The following is a 15,019-nucleotide window of genomic DNA, read 5'->3' on the forward strand; positions in this document are numbered from 1 at the left end:
GAAGCAATATCCCAACCTAAACCTACAAGCCAAAAGCATCAACCAGTTTTTCTATTCCTAAAACATTATCAAACAAAGAACAGGATTGTTCAATTACTGCCCAAATCTAATCCAAGAATGCAAATTTCAGTCTGTTATTATGATACTATTAAATTGATATGGGTTACATGTATAAACCACATTTCCCCCTAATGTTTAGCATCTTATTGGAACGAAATTATTCAAATGTTATATCTAACCATCTTACATGTTGTATCTTAATATGGTAATACTTTTAAGACCATTGCTTTCATAAAGACTTACAAACTAAAAATAAGCAAACATGCTCACTAGCACCTTCTTAAAATGTCTGAATAGATTTTGTTTTTCACTGGACTTTCACAAACATGACACACATAAGTGTTTTTGCAGCAGCACCATCTTTTATTTATGTATTAGTCTGGTTAAAATAGGTGATCATAAACTGCATGCAGGCATGTCCATGGAATAAAATGCAGGGTAATGAAAGCAGTAAAGGAGGAATGATCTCTGCTGCCTTGACACGTAACTCAGAAATCAAACTTTAAAAAGGCAAGCCCCACCTTCAACATCCAGTGAAAAAAACATAAAACGTTCTGTCTCCTTTTCTATTGACAACCTGCATGAAGCTAGTCACATTTGTAGAAAAAAACTTCAGGATTATTACAGCAATCTTAAGAAAGAAATTAAGGCGGGTTACAGACCGCCGAAAAGCGGCGCTCTGCCACCGTCACTGCTGGTTGCTGCATCCGGGAACCGCAGCAGTCAAACTGCGCGGTTCCCGGACGCAGTGAAGAAGAAGCGCCAAAATGGCGCTTCTTCTTGCGCCCCGGATGGAACGTCTCAAGGCACTACTTGTGCACTCACGGCATCACATCCGGGGTTCAACATGCGGATGCTATGCGTCCGATACGTCAAAATGGCAGCGCCCGTGTGTATAGGGCACCGCCATTATTACGCCCCCGTCACGTGCTAGGGATGAGGCCAGTATGGACGCCAGGTCCTCAGCCAACCCCTAGCATGTGACGGGGGCGCCGCAAAGGCCCATTTGTAAAGGGTCTAAGATTTTAAAAATTTATTTATTTACTTGGTTTATATGCTGATTTTCTTCCAAATTGAGAGGTTGTACTTACTGGGAAAGGCCATTCTGGCATGGCCGGAGGAACAATCCACTTGTCTTGGGTTTATTCCCATGGGCCATCCGCAAGGCAAGAGACAGTGTTCTTTATCAGTTAATAAATTTCCATTGAGACTCCAACCTTCCTTCTTTGAAAGTTTCTTTATCTGTTGATTCTTATTGTATCCTGACTGTATGTCTGTGTATGTATCTTTGATACCATCTATATTCGTATTGTCTATGACTTCCATCTCCTTCCAGATTTTTTTTTTTTTAAATTCTGAACAGGGAGAGTGTGGATTATTCCTTCTGCCATCCCAGAATGACATTTCACAGTAAGTACAACCTCTGATTCTCTGGATAGCAGATGGAACAATCCACTTTTCTTGGGATGTACCCAATCTCTTTATTTCTAGGTGAGTTAACGTATTACTTCCGCTTACAGCACTCTTTGCCTGTGCTGACTTAAAGTTATCTCGTTTATAATGTTTTATAAATGTGCTTGGCTCTTTCCATCCTGTTGCCTCATATATTTCTTGCAAGGAAGATGATGCAGTACATGCTGCTGTTGTAGCCTCTGATCTTGTCAAATGAGACCATACATTTTGTGGTCTTGGTATCTTCTCTAAATCATAACATAACAACAGACATGCTTTTATCAATCTACCTAAAGCTATTTTGGAGGCCTGATGTCCTACTGGGGTTATATGATATAAATAAAGCCTCAGTTCGCCTTATCTCTTCTGTTCTTCTTTTATAGATCTTAACTGCTCTTTTTAAATCCAATGTATGCCACTGCTTTTCTTTCTTATATTTTGGTGCTGGACAGAATATTGGCAATTAAATCTCTTCACTAAATTCAGTTCTCCTAATACACTTTGGTAGAAATGATGAATTCAAGAAAAGTACTAATCTATCATCCTCAAACTTGCATAGGTTTGGCTGTATTGATAACACTGCTAATTCAGATATTCTTCTTGCCGAAGTTATAGCCACCAAAAAACATACTTTGATTGATACAAATGTCTCAAAGAAAAAGTATACAGTGGCTTGAATGGAGCTTTAGTTAATCTATTTCAGACTATATTCAAATCCCATGATGGGAATCTGTGTACCATTGGGAAAGTTGATATAGTTGCACCTCTTATAAATTTCTGGATATGTTCATTGGCTGATATTCCCTCTTCTCCACATTTTAGTACTACTGTACTAATAAAACTGAAATCTGCCTTTTCGGCATATTTTGTCTCAATCCTTTGTTTACTCCATCTTGTAAAAACTGCAAAATATGTTTTATCTCCATGTTTTGAAGGACAACTCTTTTCTTTTTTTTACACCAATCCATGAATGTTTTCCAAGTCTGATTGTACACTTTCTGTGTTGTTAATCATCTTGTAGTTATGATACTGTCTATTACTTGTGGTGTGTATCTGCATCTTTCTAATGTTAGCCTCTCAATTCCCATGCACTTAGTTTTGTAACCATTGCAGGTTTGAGTGCCATATTGGGCCTTGTGTTAACAAATCCATCTTTCTGTTAGTCATACTGGATGACTGACTAACAATTGTTGTATCAATGGATACCATGGTTTCCTTGGCCAATTGGGTGCTATTAGAAGTACATGTGCCTTTTCCTTATGGATTTTGTTTAGTACTTTCTGAATTATTTTCACTGAGGAAAAGCATACAATATTCCTTTTGGACATTGGCTGTTCAGAACATGAAATCCTTCTCTATTGACAAGTATCTCTGGTAATTCATGTGATTTGCAAACAAATCTACTCTGAATAGTCCAAACCTCTTCAATTTGTTGAATTCCTCCATATTCAGTGTTCATTCCCCTGGAATGATTTGAGGTCGACTCAAGTAATCTTCTATTTTGTTTAATGTTCCTTTCAGGTACATAGCTGTTAATGACTTCAGATTGTGTTCTGACCACTTCAATATTTTTGTTGACTCTGTCATTAGATTCTAGGAATGTAATTCTTTTTGTTTGTTTCTGTAGGATCGAACTGTGATGTTGTCTGTAATTATGACCCAAGACAGACAGGCCGAAAGGGGCATGGCAGTGGCAATACTAGGGTTCCAAACTGCACAGCAACTGCACGGTCCAGAACCCTAGTATGTAATGGCAGTGACCTGATGGTGGCGTCCTGTCTGCAAGGGTGCCGCCAACTTCATGTAATGGACGCATAACATCCACACGTCCCTGTGCATCCGTTACATCACGAGTGCGTCATCGGACTTCTTTTGCTCTGAGTTGCAAAATGGCTACCATCATCAGAGCACCACTGTTGCCCCTGATTTTTATTTTATATTGAGGTAAATATCAGATTATTTAGTGCATAATTGATCAGCTTTTTGTTTTTTGGCTTTATTAGCCTGTTTTTCATTGTTTTGGGGGTTAGAGTCTAACATCCACTCAGTCTCTTTGACCTTCAAATAATCTTTAACTGATTGTTCTCGTTGTCTGGGTGTAAGCCTTGCATCCACCCGGTTTCCATGCCCCTTGTAACATTTTTAAAGGTAAATTCCTCAATCTCAGGGTGTAAACCTGGTGACTGCATGGTTTCTTTACCCTTTTGTCCTCCAATTATGCCTTCTTCAGTCTCACTATCACTTGAGGACTGAAAAATCCTTCACAATTTATCTGTCCTTCCAACGCGAGAGTTGCATTTAAAAGTTAATATGTGGTTGTTCTGCATTTCTAAGCTAAAATTTCTAAGTTAAACACTATTCTAATAGAGGAAGAGAACCTTTAATTCAGAATGAGATGAAATTGAACAGGAGAGGTGAGGAAACCATGAAAGACCTACTGTCTGGCATTTATGAAACACCAAAGACTGCAAGTTCAAGTAGTCCTTTAGCTATAGGGCCCGCTAGCTTTACATCTGTGCTAAGTAAGGCCCTTGAAAAATACAAAAGAAAGGTAAGCTTCTGGAAAGGCAACAAGGGTGGTAAAAGGAGAAAATTACCAGAAACATTCATCACAAAGAAAAGGTTATGTATCCAAGTAAGAATTGCTAATGAAAGATTTGCAGTTGCTAGTTTTAAAGAAATGTATCCAATTTGGCAGGCTTAGCTAATGCAATATCAATCCAATTACTGTATTACAAGTAGTAATTAGCTTACTTTCTTACCATTGTAGGTTATCCTTGGTTTTGTCAAGCACATCACAAGATGTAAGTCCATTTCATCTGAAGATACAAACTTGGAACAAACAGGGCACTTGAATCCTGAAGTAAATGAAGAAGAACACAAAGAAAAATGTTGGAAAATGTGACAATGTATGTTCAAAATAAAAGTTATAAAAATGTCCTCATGAAGAAATTGCAGGGTGCTACTGTTCTGGTGCACAGAGGCTTTCTGCTTAGCCTAGCCAAGTCTGTCGTGTTTCTCAGTTATGCGCATCATTTCTTTGTTGTAAATTCAAAGTAAATTACACTGTATTAACAAAGAGAACTTTTCTCTGATATAAGTACTAAGGACAAGTTCGAATTGAGGGAATCCTCGTGGTGCAGTGGTTAAATGCCAGTACAGTGGTACCTCGGGTTACGAAATTAATTCGTTCCGCGGCTAATTTCGTAACCCGAAAAACCTTCGTAACCCGAATTGCCATAGGCGCTAATGGAAAAAAAGCCGCGGCTCTGCCGCGGCTCCATTTAAAACAGCGCCAGGGTTTTTTCGTAACCCAAAAAAACCTTCGTAACCCGAAACAATAAATCCCTATGGGATTTATTCGTATCCCGAAAAATTCGTAACCTGGGTAATTCGTATCCTGAGGTACCACTGTACTGCAGCCATAAGGCTGTGAGTTCAATCCAAGACAGGGCTCCAGGGTCCAGGGTCCACTCACATAGGTTGGTAAAATGAATACTCGGCTTGTTGGGGGCAAGTGGCTTACCCATTGTAAACTGCTTAGAGAATGCTAGTTCACTGATAAGTGGTATAGAAATGTACTTGCCATTGAATTCAATGGGAGGGTGGATATCAGAGAGAACTGGAGAAACGGAAATTAGTCTGAAAATGATATTTCTTAAGTAAGGGAAAATAAACTCAAAATATACTGTGAATCTAAGGAGTGACCTAAGTAAAACTATTTGTTGATTCACATTGCCAACAATAGCAGCTTCTTTCTGATGGAAATAATCTCTGAAATTTATTGCTGTAACCTCTCTCTGCATATAGAGGAATCTCTCTGTTCTACAATCCAGTCCATAATCATGGCTGGGAAAGATTCAATTAGTTTTGTCCAAAACTAGGTCAGGATGGCTAGACATCTATCTGCACAATTAGTCACATAACATATTGTGAACTCTGGTTTCTAGTACAGCATCTGATTCAATACTTCACTTCTCAAGGTCCTAGCTTTTATCTGGAATTATCAGTTCCTAGCCCTTCTCACTAGAGAATCTTATGTTTACTCATTTTTAAACGAATACGCAGAAATAAAACTTACAAGCACAAATAAAAATGTCACATGTCTGGCAATTTTATACAGAGTTTTATACAAGTCTTTCTGATCAGCAGATAATGCTGCTTTATAATTTGTACATGGATTGAAGAAGTATGATACCCCTTACTACTAGCAAACAAGAAGATGACCATTACTACCCAAGGAGAACTGTATTAAATATTTTTGCCATGGTCACAGCAACATACAAATGTTGAATGTAAGCCTGCAGCACTGGCAATGTCATAGTGTGCATCTAAATACTGGCCAAGTCTCTTACTATACAAAGTAATTCACTAAATAGCAATATTAATTTTTTTAAAATCAGGCACTGTCATAACCTTTCACTTCATTGTATTAGTATGTATAAATTCATTAGTATGTATAAATGCATACACACACCCATTAGTGCAGTTAATAAACAAATTTTTAAAGATCTATGAAAGATACCATCTCCACAGTTCAAACTAACAAATTCTGCATAGGAGGGACTAAGGTAGTGGTGCTAAATCTTAGGATAATCTAATGGTACTCTCTTTTTTATGCTTCAGTTGTTGTTTTTCCAACAGTAGTAGCATCTAATATAACAGATCAAGTACAGATGTGAATGCAGCCACATTCAAATCACTGACATATTGAGAAAACATTTCCTTCAGCACTTCATATACTGTACCAGGTTTATAGCGACCAAGGAGCAGACATTAAACGTGAGACACTTGTACTTTGCAAAAAGAACACTGCAAAACATAGTCAGTCTACTGGTGGCCTAGAATCTGGAAACATCAGACTAGATAATAAATACCCATCCTTCAGTTACTGCAAAAGGTTGAAAAAGTTACAAATCCTTTTATTAGGAATTGGGATCTACAAACACATATACTGGAGGCTTTGTATATGTTCCTTCACAAGAATCCCCCCCCCCCTTTTATCACTTTATTAAAACAGAAACACATTATCAAGATATTTAATGTTTTAATACCTCTCAATATTTCTGTTTCTCAAATTAACTTCAGTGTAAGAAAGTTAGTTTAAGACATCAAGGGAATTTATGAGGTCTTTATATTAGATGCATAATAAAATACCACTCTGGGCTAATCCCAGTTGTAGGTATATGAACATGAAAAATACAAGGAATCTTATTCATTTTAAAAAGAAAACAAATAACTTCCATGCAAGTCAAGGTTTATCATGCAATCTATTTTTGCTGTTTCAATTTCTGTATGTCATTTTTATCAGAAACTGTAGAATGTTAATTCCTTCATCAACAGAAATAGTAACAGAAATTTGACCAAGAAAGATTGTACGAATTTCTCTGCCCCATGGCAATGCTAAACAGGAACTACTTAAGCGTTTGTCTGCATTGCAACCTCAGGCTTAACTTTAGCTGGCAAAGACAGTTAGACTGAGTTGAAGAGAAACTGTTAGCAAAGTACAAAGAGCTCGACTGGATACTAAGAGTATTATCATCCAGTAATCTCTAGACAGTAAAATAGATGCCAGCTTTGCTGACCTAATAAAAGCAAACAGAATCAGATGTCACTTGGCTGCATCTTTCTGTTGGCAAGCCTACTATCTCAGTCTAAAAGAACCTTTATGGAACTATTGCAGCTACCCCTTAATCTACATGTATTGATACATGGATATAATCTCTGTGTAGTGTACAAAAATGGCCCTGTCTGTGAATAACCAGTATTCAGCTTTTTTTTCCATCTCGAAAACAAATATCCTGTCAAAATATATATTATTCCTTGTTAGTGCTGAGGAGAAGCTTTTCTGGCTTAAGAAACTGTTGAATATCAATATTCAGTTATGAAGAGGGATATAACACTTCCCATTTTAAATAGTAGTGCATAAAGAACACATGGTAGAAGGATAAATTTGTGAAATTCTTATGAATGTATTGTCTGAAAAAAGCTACCATTTCCTACTAGTGAAGAGACTCCTAACAGTTAACAAAATTCAGACAGTCCTCCTTCCACTTTAGACAAGAAACCTGACCAAATACACACACATATACATACAAAGAACAGAACACTATGTAAGTCCTAAAGGAAAAAAACATTACATACTGAACTCTGTCACACTTAACGATTGCTACTTAAAGGTCAACTTGTTTAGGTTGTATATTAAAATTACAAGACTATTATCACAAGGTATCATTCACAACAGTCAACACTGTGATCAGCATATGACATGCCTTCCATAAAAGAAAATATTTCTATCTAGTTCCATAGGCACTTTAGACAGAAAACAGTGTAGCAGATCCTAAATGTTCAAAGAACAGAAATCAGTTAAGTGATTCGTAAGATTTCTGGACAAGAGAAGCAACTGTACTCAGTTTGAAATAAAGTGTTCTAAAAGAAGGAATTAAAACTTCTATTTCCACCGTTTAAAGCTTTCTTAAATATAAGGTCTGAAGTAGTAGCTGAATCAGTACATGCCCCACCTATATATGAACAATTCCAATAATTTCCATTTGCTGCCTGTCACATAAAAACTTGACAAAGGTGACAAAGGCTAGTACAATAGGTTTAACGGCCATAATTTGGTGTTTAGTGTCTTTATATTGAGTTTAATGGTAAAAATTTGGTCATGTGTTTCATTATAAACACAAATTGCTATAAACGTTTTTCACTACTCTTAATATGCCTCCGCTGTTAAGCACCAAATGCCACAGATGTTAAAAATGTAGAAGTTTTTCTCCCCTTCACTCAGATGCTGAAAGAAAGCACAGGTACATGCACATACACACAAATAGAGGAGGCTGAGACGTCTAGAGATTAATTACTATTTTTATCTTCTCTTTGCTTGCCAAGAATATTCTATCAATAGCAGTGACTGACATTCTTTACTTCTTGGATGTAGGATAAAGAATGCTCCATGAGGAGAATCACCGCTGGGTTCTACTGTACCAAGACGACACACTGTTCAGAAATCTCAATGTACTACAAGAGGTAACAGCTAGAGAAGTAGAACATGCACTTTCATTTTTAGCCTTTATTAGTATTATAACTACTTACAATAATATATGAAAACTTTTACATAATATTCCACATATATATGGTATATCACAGTATATCCCATTCTTTAGCACTTTATCTAACTGTAATTCATTTCTTTTCACCATATACGTTTCATAATTACACAAAGATATAATACCATTAATGATATCACTAATTCATTTTTCAATTCTCTTTTTTTTCATTCCTCCCCTTCCCCCAAGTGCTCCCCATTACCAGAGCCTAGTATCTTCTTACTACTCTACCCTCCAAAATTGTAACTCTTCCTCTGGAGATAAAACACCTCCTTTCTTTTGCTAAAGCCTTTTGTACAAATATTTTCCATATCACTTCAAAATCATTTCTCTTCATTATTCCTTTTTTACTTTAATTCCACAAGTTAACTTATCATGAATTGCTATTTGCCATATCTCTTTATACCAATCTTGCATCTGTAGATCTCCCTAATCTTTCCACTTTTTTGCTACCATTGATCTCAACGCTGTTAATAAATTTGTAATTAAATCCTTTATAGCCTGGGTGCAATTAATCTTGTCATATATAGATAAAAATGCTATCTTTGGACTAAATTCTAGATCAATTTCTATTATTTCTTTAAATACTATTTGCCAAAATGTCTTTACAATTCTACAACCACACAATATATGAATATAAGTACAGTGGTACCCCGGGATACGAATGCGCCGCCTTACGAAATTTCCGGGTTACGAAAAAAATCCATTCAAAAAAAAACTGTTCCGGGTTACGAAGGTTATTTCGGGTTACGAAAAAATTTTTTGGTGCTTTTCGGCGCTTTTTCGCACGAAATCGCGGCTTTCGCTATTAGCGCCTATGGGGTTTTTTGGCTTGCGAAGATTTTCGGGTTACGAAAGCGGCGGCGGAACGAATTAAATTCGTAACCCGGGGTACCCCTGTACCTATTTCTTGGCACCCCCTCCAACATAGCACTGAATAATTCTTATTTATATGGCTTAACCTTACTTGGCATTAAATACCATCTCCAAATTATTTTATAATAATTCTCTTTTATTCATATGGATAAATTTTTTAAATTACATTGATTCCAAATTTTCCTACAATCATGAACATTTATTATTTGTGCTAAATACTCCTCTCATATTGTCCTAAGATATTCTTCTTTCTCATTATATTTTAATAATTATATATTTCACTTGTAACACCTTTCAAAGTTTCATTTGCCTCTGTACTGTCTCTTTGCCTAATCAATTGTTCAAATTTCGTATATTATCTAAACTCTAATTTTTCTCTCCCAGTTTTTTGTCCATTGTTCCAACTGAATACAATTAAACCAGTGCTTCTCAATTATTTTCTGTCATGCCCCCCCCTAGGAAGAAGAAAACATTTCGCGCCCCCCGCATGACTGTAAATAGTATCATTTGTCTATAAAATTGTTATAAGTACACCTCTGCATAACAGAGCCTCGCGCCACCCCCCGGGGGGCCCGCCCCACTATTTGAGAAACGCTGAATTAAACCAAGTTAATTTTAATCTTTGCAATTTCTCCTTTATATTTCCTTTCTCCTTCATTATCTTCATCCATTCTTTTATCCTATATATTTCTTGATCTCTTAGCTTTTTCCCTAGTTCTTCCTTTAAATTTATTGGAAAAATTTGTTAACATTATAACTGGTGTTAATAGTGAGATAGCAGATATTAGTTTTTCTTTATGTTTTTTTTCAAATCTCTAATATATTCTTTAAAAGGGGCATCTATTTCTTTTATTTCTTTCATAGTAAAATCTTTGAAAAATATATTTTCTAATTTTTTCTCTATTTCTATTGTTTCCATCTCCAACCAATCTAATTCCCCTTTCTCTATAATTCCATTTATAATATATCTTAATTAATTTGCATTGTAATGCAGTTTTAAATTTGGGAGACCCAATCCTCCATCCTTTTGGGGTTTATACCAATATCTTTTATTAATCCTTACTTTTTTTATTCAAGTTACAATAATTATTCACTAATACTTGTCAGGTTTCTTTATTTCAGCATCTGATATTTGTGTTGGCAACATCTTAAACAAAAAAATTATCTTAGGCAGAATTTTCATTTTTACTAATACAATTCTACCAAACCATGCTAATTTAATATTTTTATATTCTTCTAATTTCCTTTTAATTTCTATTCTTAATTTTTTTATAATTTTATTCTTCTAATTTTTGTAAATTTTGTAATTTTATACCTAAATATTTAATTGTATCTTTTAATTTTATATCTATATTTTTATGCTTTAAAAACTCCTCTTCTTCTGTTTTTGTATAATTAAACAACATTAACTCTGATTTTTTCCAATTTACTCCTAAACCTCTGAACTCTTTTAAATGCCTTTTTACTTTATTCATTTTTAAAGGGATCTTTGATTGTCAATATGGTATCATCTGTAAATAAACTTATCTTATTCAATTTTCTGGTCCCAATTCCTTCCAAATTTTCATCTTCCCTAATAGCATTTGCTAACATTTCAATAATTATTGCAAATAAAATCAGGGAGAGAGGATAGCCTTGCCTTGTACCTCTTGAAATTGGAATTTGTTCTGTTAATCCATCAATTACTGTTATTACTGCTGTGTTATTTGAATATAACTGATCTATCAATCCTCTAAACTTTTTTCCCCATACCTAATTTCTTTAATGTTATTTTTAATGCTGGCCACTCCACACAATCAAAAGCTTTAGAAATGCCTAATGCCATTATTCCTGCTTTTTTACTCTTCCCTGTTATGTTTATTTTATTCAATACTCTTCCTATTAAATTTGACATTTGTCTTCCTTGCACAAATCCACACTTATTTGGCATTGTTTTCCTTTGGGGCTAAATGCACAACCCAAAATGCCCATGTTCTTCCTGGCCTCATATTGTCCTGTATGGATGACACAGGCCAATAGCCCTGGGATGGGATCGGTCAGTCCAGATGCTGATCCAGCGATACTAGACTGATCCTAGCTCAAAGAACTGCTGTCTCAGTCTAAAAGGGCTGGAAACTCTGCTGTGACAACCTGCAGAACACCCTTACCTGCCACCACCATTACTTTCTCTATGCTGGCCTCAGGCGTGGCCTTTGATAGTGCAAGCAGGCTCCCTAGACATGTTAATGAAGCCAAGCATTCCATTTCTACCATTATAGGCCATGGCAGAGGCCTCTCAAGAGGATGTGATGCAGGCAGCTGGTATGGGGTGAATGGCAGCAGCACTGGCAGCTGCATGTCACGTGAACATCTACTCATCATTGCACCAGCCTGGGACAGAATCATGTCAGAACCATAGGCAGGATACCACAGGATTGGCACTTGGTATCCTGCCCATCTGTATGGGCCTATCCTTTGTTACATGCCCCTACATTTTACCCTCAACTTATCTACAGGTCATATCAAAATACATTATTTTGCCCCAAAACCTGCCTTCAACATATACATAAGATTGACTTATAGTCAAGTACATATGGTATGTTCAGCCTATTAAATATGTTATCAAGACCAGAATTTATGCAGAATTCTGCAACTGAGGGGTAAACAAAAGTAATATTGGGTATCAATGAACTGTGACCAAATAAATGGGTGCCCTCAGAAAGTATGCATAAATGAAGTCCGTATATACACACAGCACAATAAACCATGAAATATCATGGTAAGAACACACTCATGCCAATGTTGTCCTTGTTCATTCTGAAAACTTCCACTCTTTTTTTTTTTAAAAAAATATTTAACCACAACATATCATGTCAACATGCCTGGAAAAACTGATCAAGCTTATGGTTTTATTTCAAACAAAACAACTTCAAAATTGGTTTGTTTCAAGAAACTAAAATTATGCTAAACTGCATTTAATCAAAACTGAAGCAAAAGCTTCCAATTTCCTTGCAGCTACACAGTAACACAGAGGAAAAGTGAAAATGTGGAACACCAAAGCTTGCTGAGGCATCACAGCAAGGCACAGTGTATTACAATGTCTAAAAGCAGTCTTTATAGGGTCCTGGCACTGCTCAATTCTATCTCTTCTCAGACAAAGCAATAATGATGATCTGACTGAAATAACAGACTTGCCCATAGTGTACAAAGTTTTCACCAAGGAAAGTGAGGATACAATGTTCTCACTAGGCAAAACTTTGTAAAATCTGATTGAATTGAAATACTTACCAGTACCTAATGGTTCCTGGAGGAACACAGCAGCAAGAAAAAAAAAAGAAAGGAAAACCTTATCAATAATGTCAGAATTTAATACCAAATGCATACAACTGTGATATATACTTCAATTATATAAATATTAACAGCAGATTCTGACACAATATTTTCCTTCTGAGTCGGACTACAAGGTTCTATCATTCTGTAGATGTTCTGCTCTGGTTCTTGCAAACAGTGGTTTGGGAGCTAGAGGCCTGCTCTAGGGACATGCATCTCTGCCCCTTGTCTCCTTCAGCCATGGTTAAAAATTACAAAAGTGCCATTGGTAACCACACTTAACACAAGTAAATAAAAGCTTCCTCCTTTCACAGGGCACAGAACCAGTTTGTAAATAAGTTTACAAAACCTGGTTTAAGAGAGAATCTGATTTTTGTCACTGTACCTGTTATTCTGAATTTAAACTATGAGCAAATAATACAAATGTGAGGTAGGAAATTCCCAAGAGACAGCCTACACTCACAATGTCACACAACATCCTGTTTTCAAACTAAGGTTTGCAATATACATCTGCACCAGGCAGAGTAATGTGTATGAAAGACCTCTTGTCATAATACAAAGTTCTGATTCTGTTAGTATCAATGTATAATGTGGAAAAAGTATAATGTAGAAATCCCTCTAATTTTTCTGGGGGGAAAGCATATGGGTAGAGTCAGAAAAAATGGCTTTATGATTTGATTCAACTGTAAATTCAGAATGAAAAATCTGAAAGGCTAAATGAAAACACTTGTAAAATATAATCCTGTATTTTAAAACCAAACCAGGGAAACTGAAAAGATGCTCTCCTATAGATGATATCAAACTCTCAGACTTTTCAGCATACTAACTTGTGGCATACCTCCAAGAAGTACACTCTTATCACTAACTGGATTTTTTTAGAAGCTGATGACTATGTATCTTATTCTCACAACTTCTACATAACCTAATCAATCCTAACAACCAATCCACCAGAATGTTCAGTTTGTGTGTGCTCTCAATCTTTCTCCATATGTGGCGTGCATGAACACATACACACACACCTGAATACCAGGGCTGGGGAGTAGTGGTGATTTTGGGGTTACGCCTTGTCCTACTCCGGAGTAAGATCTTTTTTCTAATGTTATTCCTACTTCTGTAAAAACCTCTTACTCCTTTCTCCTACTCCCCAGCCCTAGGGAAAAGTCCCAGTTGGTCCGCAAGGCTGGTGTGTGTGTGTGTCTTTCTTTGCCTCCCAGTCCCTTTCCCAGTGCAATACTGTATAATGAAAGTATTTTTGGTGTTTGCGTGTACAATATAATAACAGGAATAAGGAGTAAGAAATATATTTTGTTACTCCTTATTCCTACTCCTATAAAAACCTCTTACTCCTTTACTCCTTACTCCTACTCCTGCTGAATACCATTACAATGAAGAACAGTCTTCAAATCAGTCTTCCAAACTCTCACTGGTACAGTGAACAAATACCAGAGAACCATAAGAAAAGCTATGATCAGCCCCCAGTATGGTAGGCTATGAGGCGTATCACATAAGATCACTATCTAAGTACAATTAATGTTTTAAAGAAAAGAGAGTATTTTTTTTCAAATTAGGAAATGGTTGGAATTTTCCACTCCGGTCACTTCCTGTTTTGAATAAAGGATTATACAGTGCGCCAGCGCCATATGCAAACTCACCATGCAAGGACGCAAGGTCATGGAGACAGTGAGCCCTGGCACTTTTAATGGGGTGTGTGTGTGTGTTCAGCACACATGCAGAACAGCACATGAGAACACACCTCCATAGAGAACAACAGGACTTGAGGTCCCTTGTTTTTTCCCTTACACGGGGCTGATGGTTCCAGAACAGATCCCCTGCATATATGAAGGGCACACTGTATATGCTGAAGACAGACCTCTATAGACCCAGCCAGCATAGCCAAATTTCTCTCATGCAAGTCAAAATGGCCAACACCAATCCTCTAGTTTTGAGGTGTATGTGGAAATTTTGACATTTCATATTCTGGGTGACTACATAACCAGCCTTGGAGTTGCATGTAGCCCATGGCTTTCACTCTGACCACTCTCTTTATATGCAATAATGCACATATGGTTTTTTCCTCTTATTTTGAAGCTGCACCTGGCACAAAAAAGTAGATGTTTCACTACTCATTCAGCCTTGAAGTGTATTATTATTATTATTATTATTATTATTATTATTATTATTATTATTATTATTATTATTATTATTATTATTAT

At 36.3% G+C, this 15,019-nt stretch overlaps 1 protein-coding gene across 1 annotated transcript in view; it reads right to left on the bottom strand.

Moving 5' to 3' along the window:
- The window catches only part of ZNRF2 (zinc and ring finger 2), a 56,619-nt gene that overhangs the window by 15,019 nt on the left and 26,581 nt on the right, over positions 1 to 15,019 (bottom strand). Inside the window, exon 2 of the mRNA XM_042473438.1 lies at positions 4,275 to 4,370. Coding sequence (XP_042329372.1) covers positions 4,275 to 4,370 — 96 coding nt within the window. The remainder of the gene's footprint in view (positions 1 to 4,274; positions 4,371 to 15,019) is intronic.

The sequence above is a fragment of the Sceloporus undulatus genome, chromosome 6 (assembly GCF_019175285.1).
Source record: "Sceloporus undulatus isolate JIND9_A2432 ecotype Alabama chromosome 6, SceUnd_v1.1, whole genome shotgun sequence".
Classification (NCBI taxonomy): domain Eukaryota; kingdom Metazoa; phylum Chordata; class Lepidosauria; order Squamata; family Phrynosomatidae; genus Sceloporus; species Sceloporus undulatus.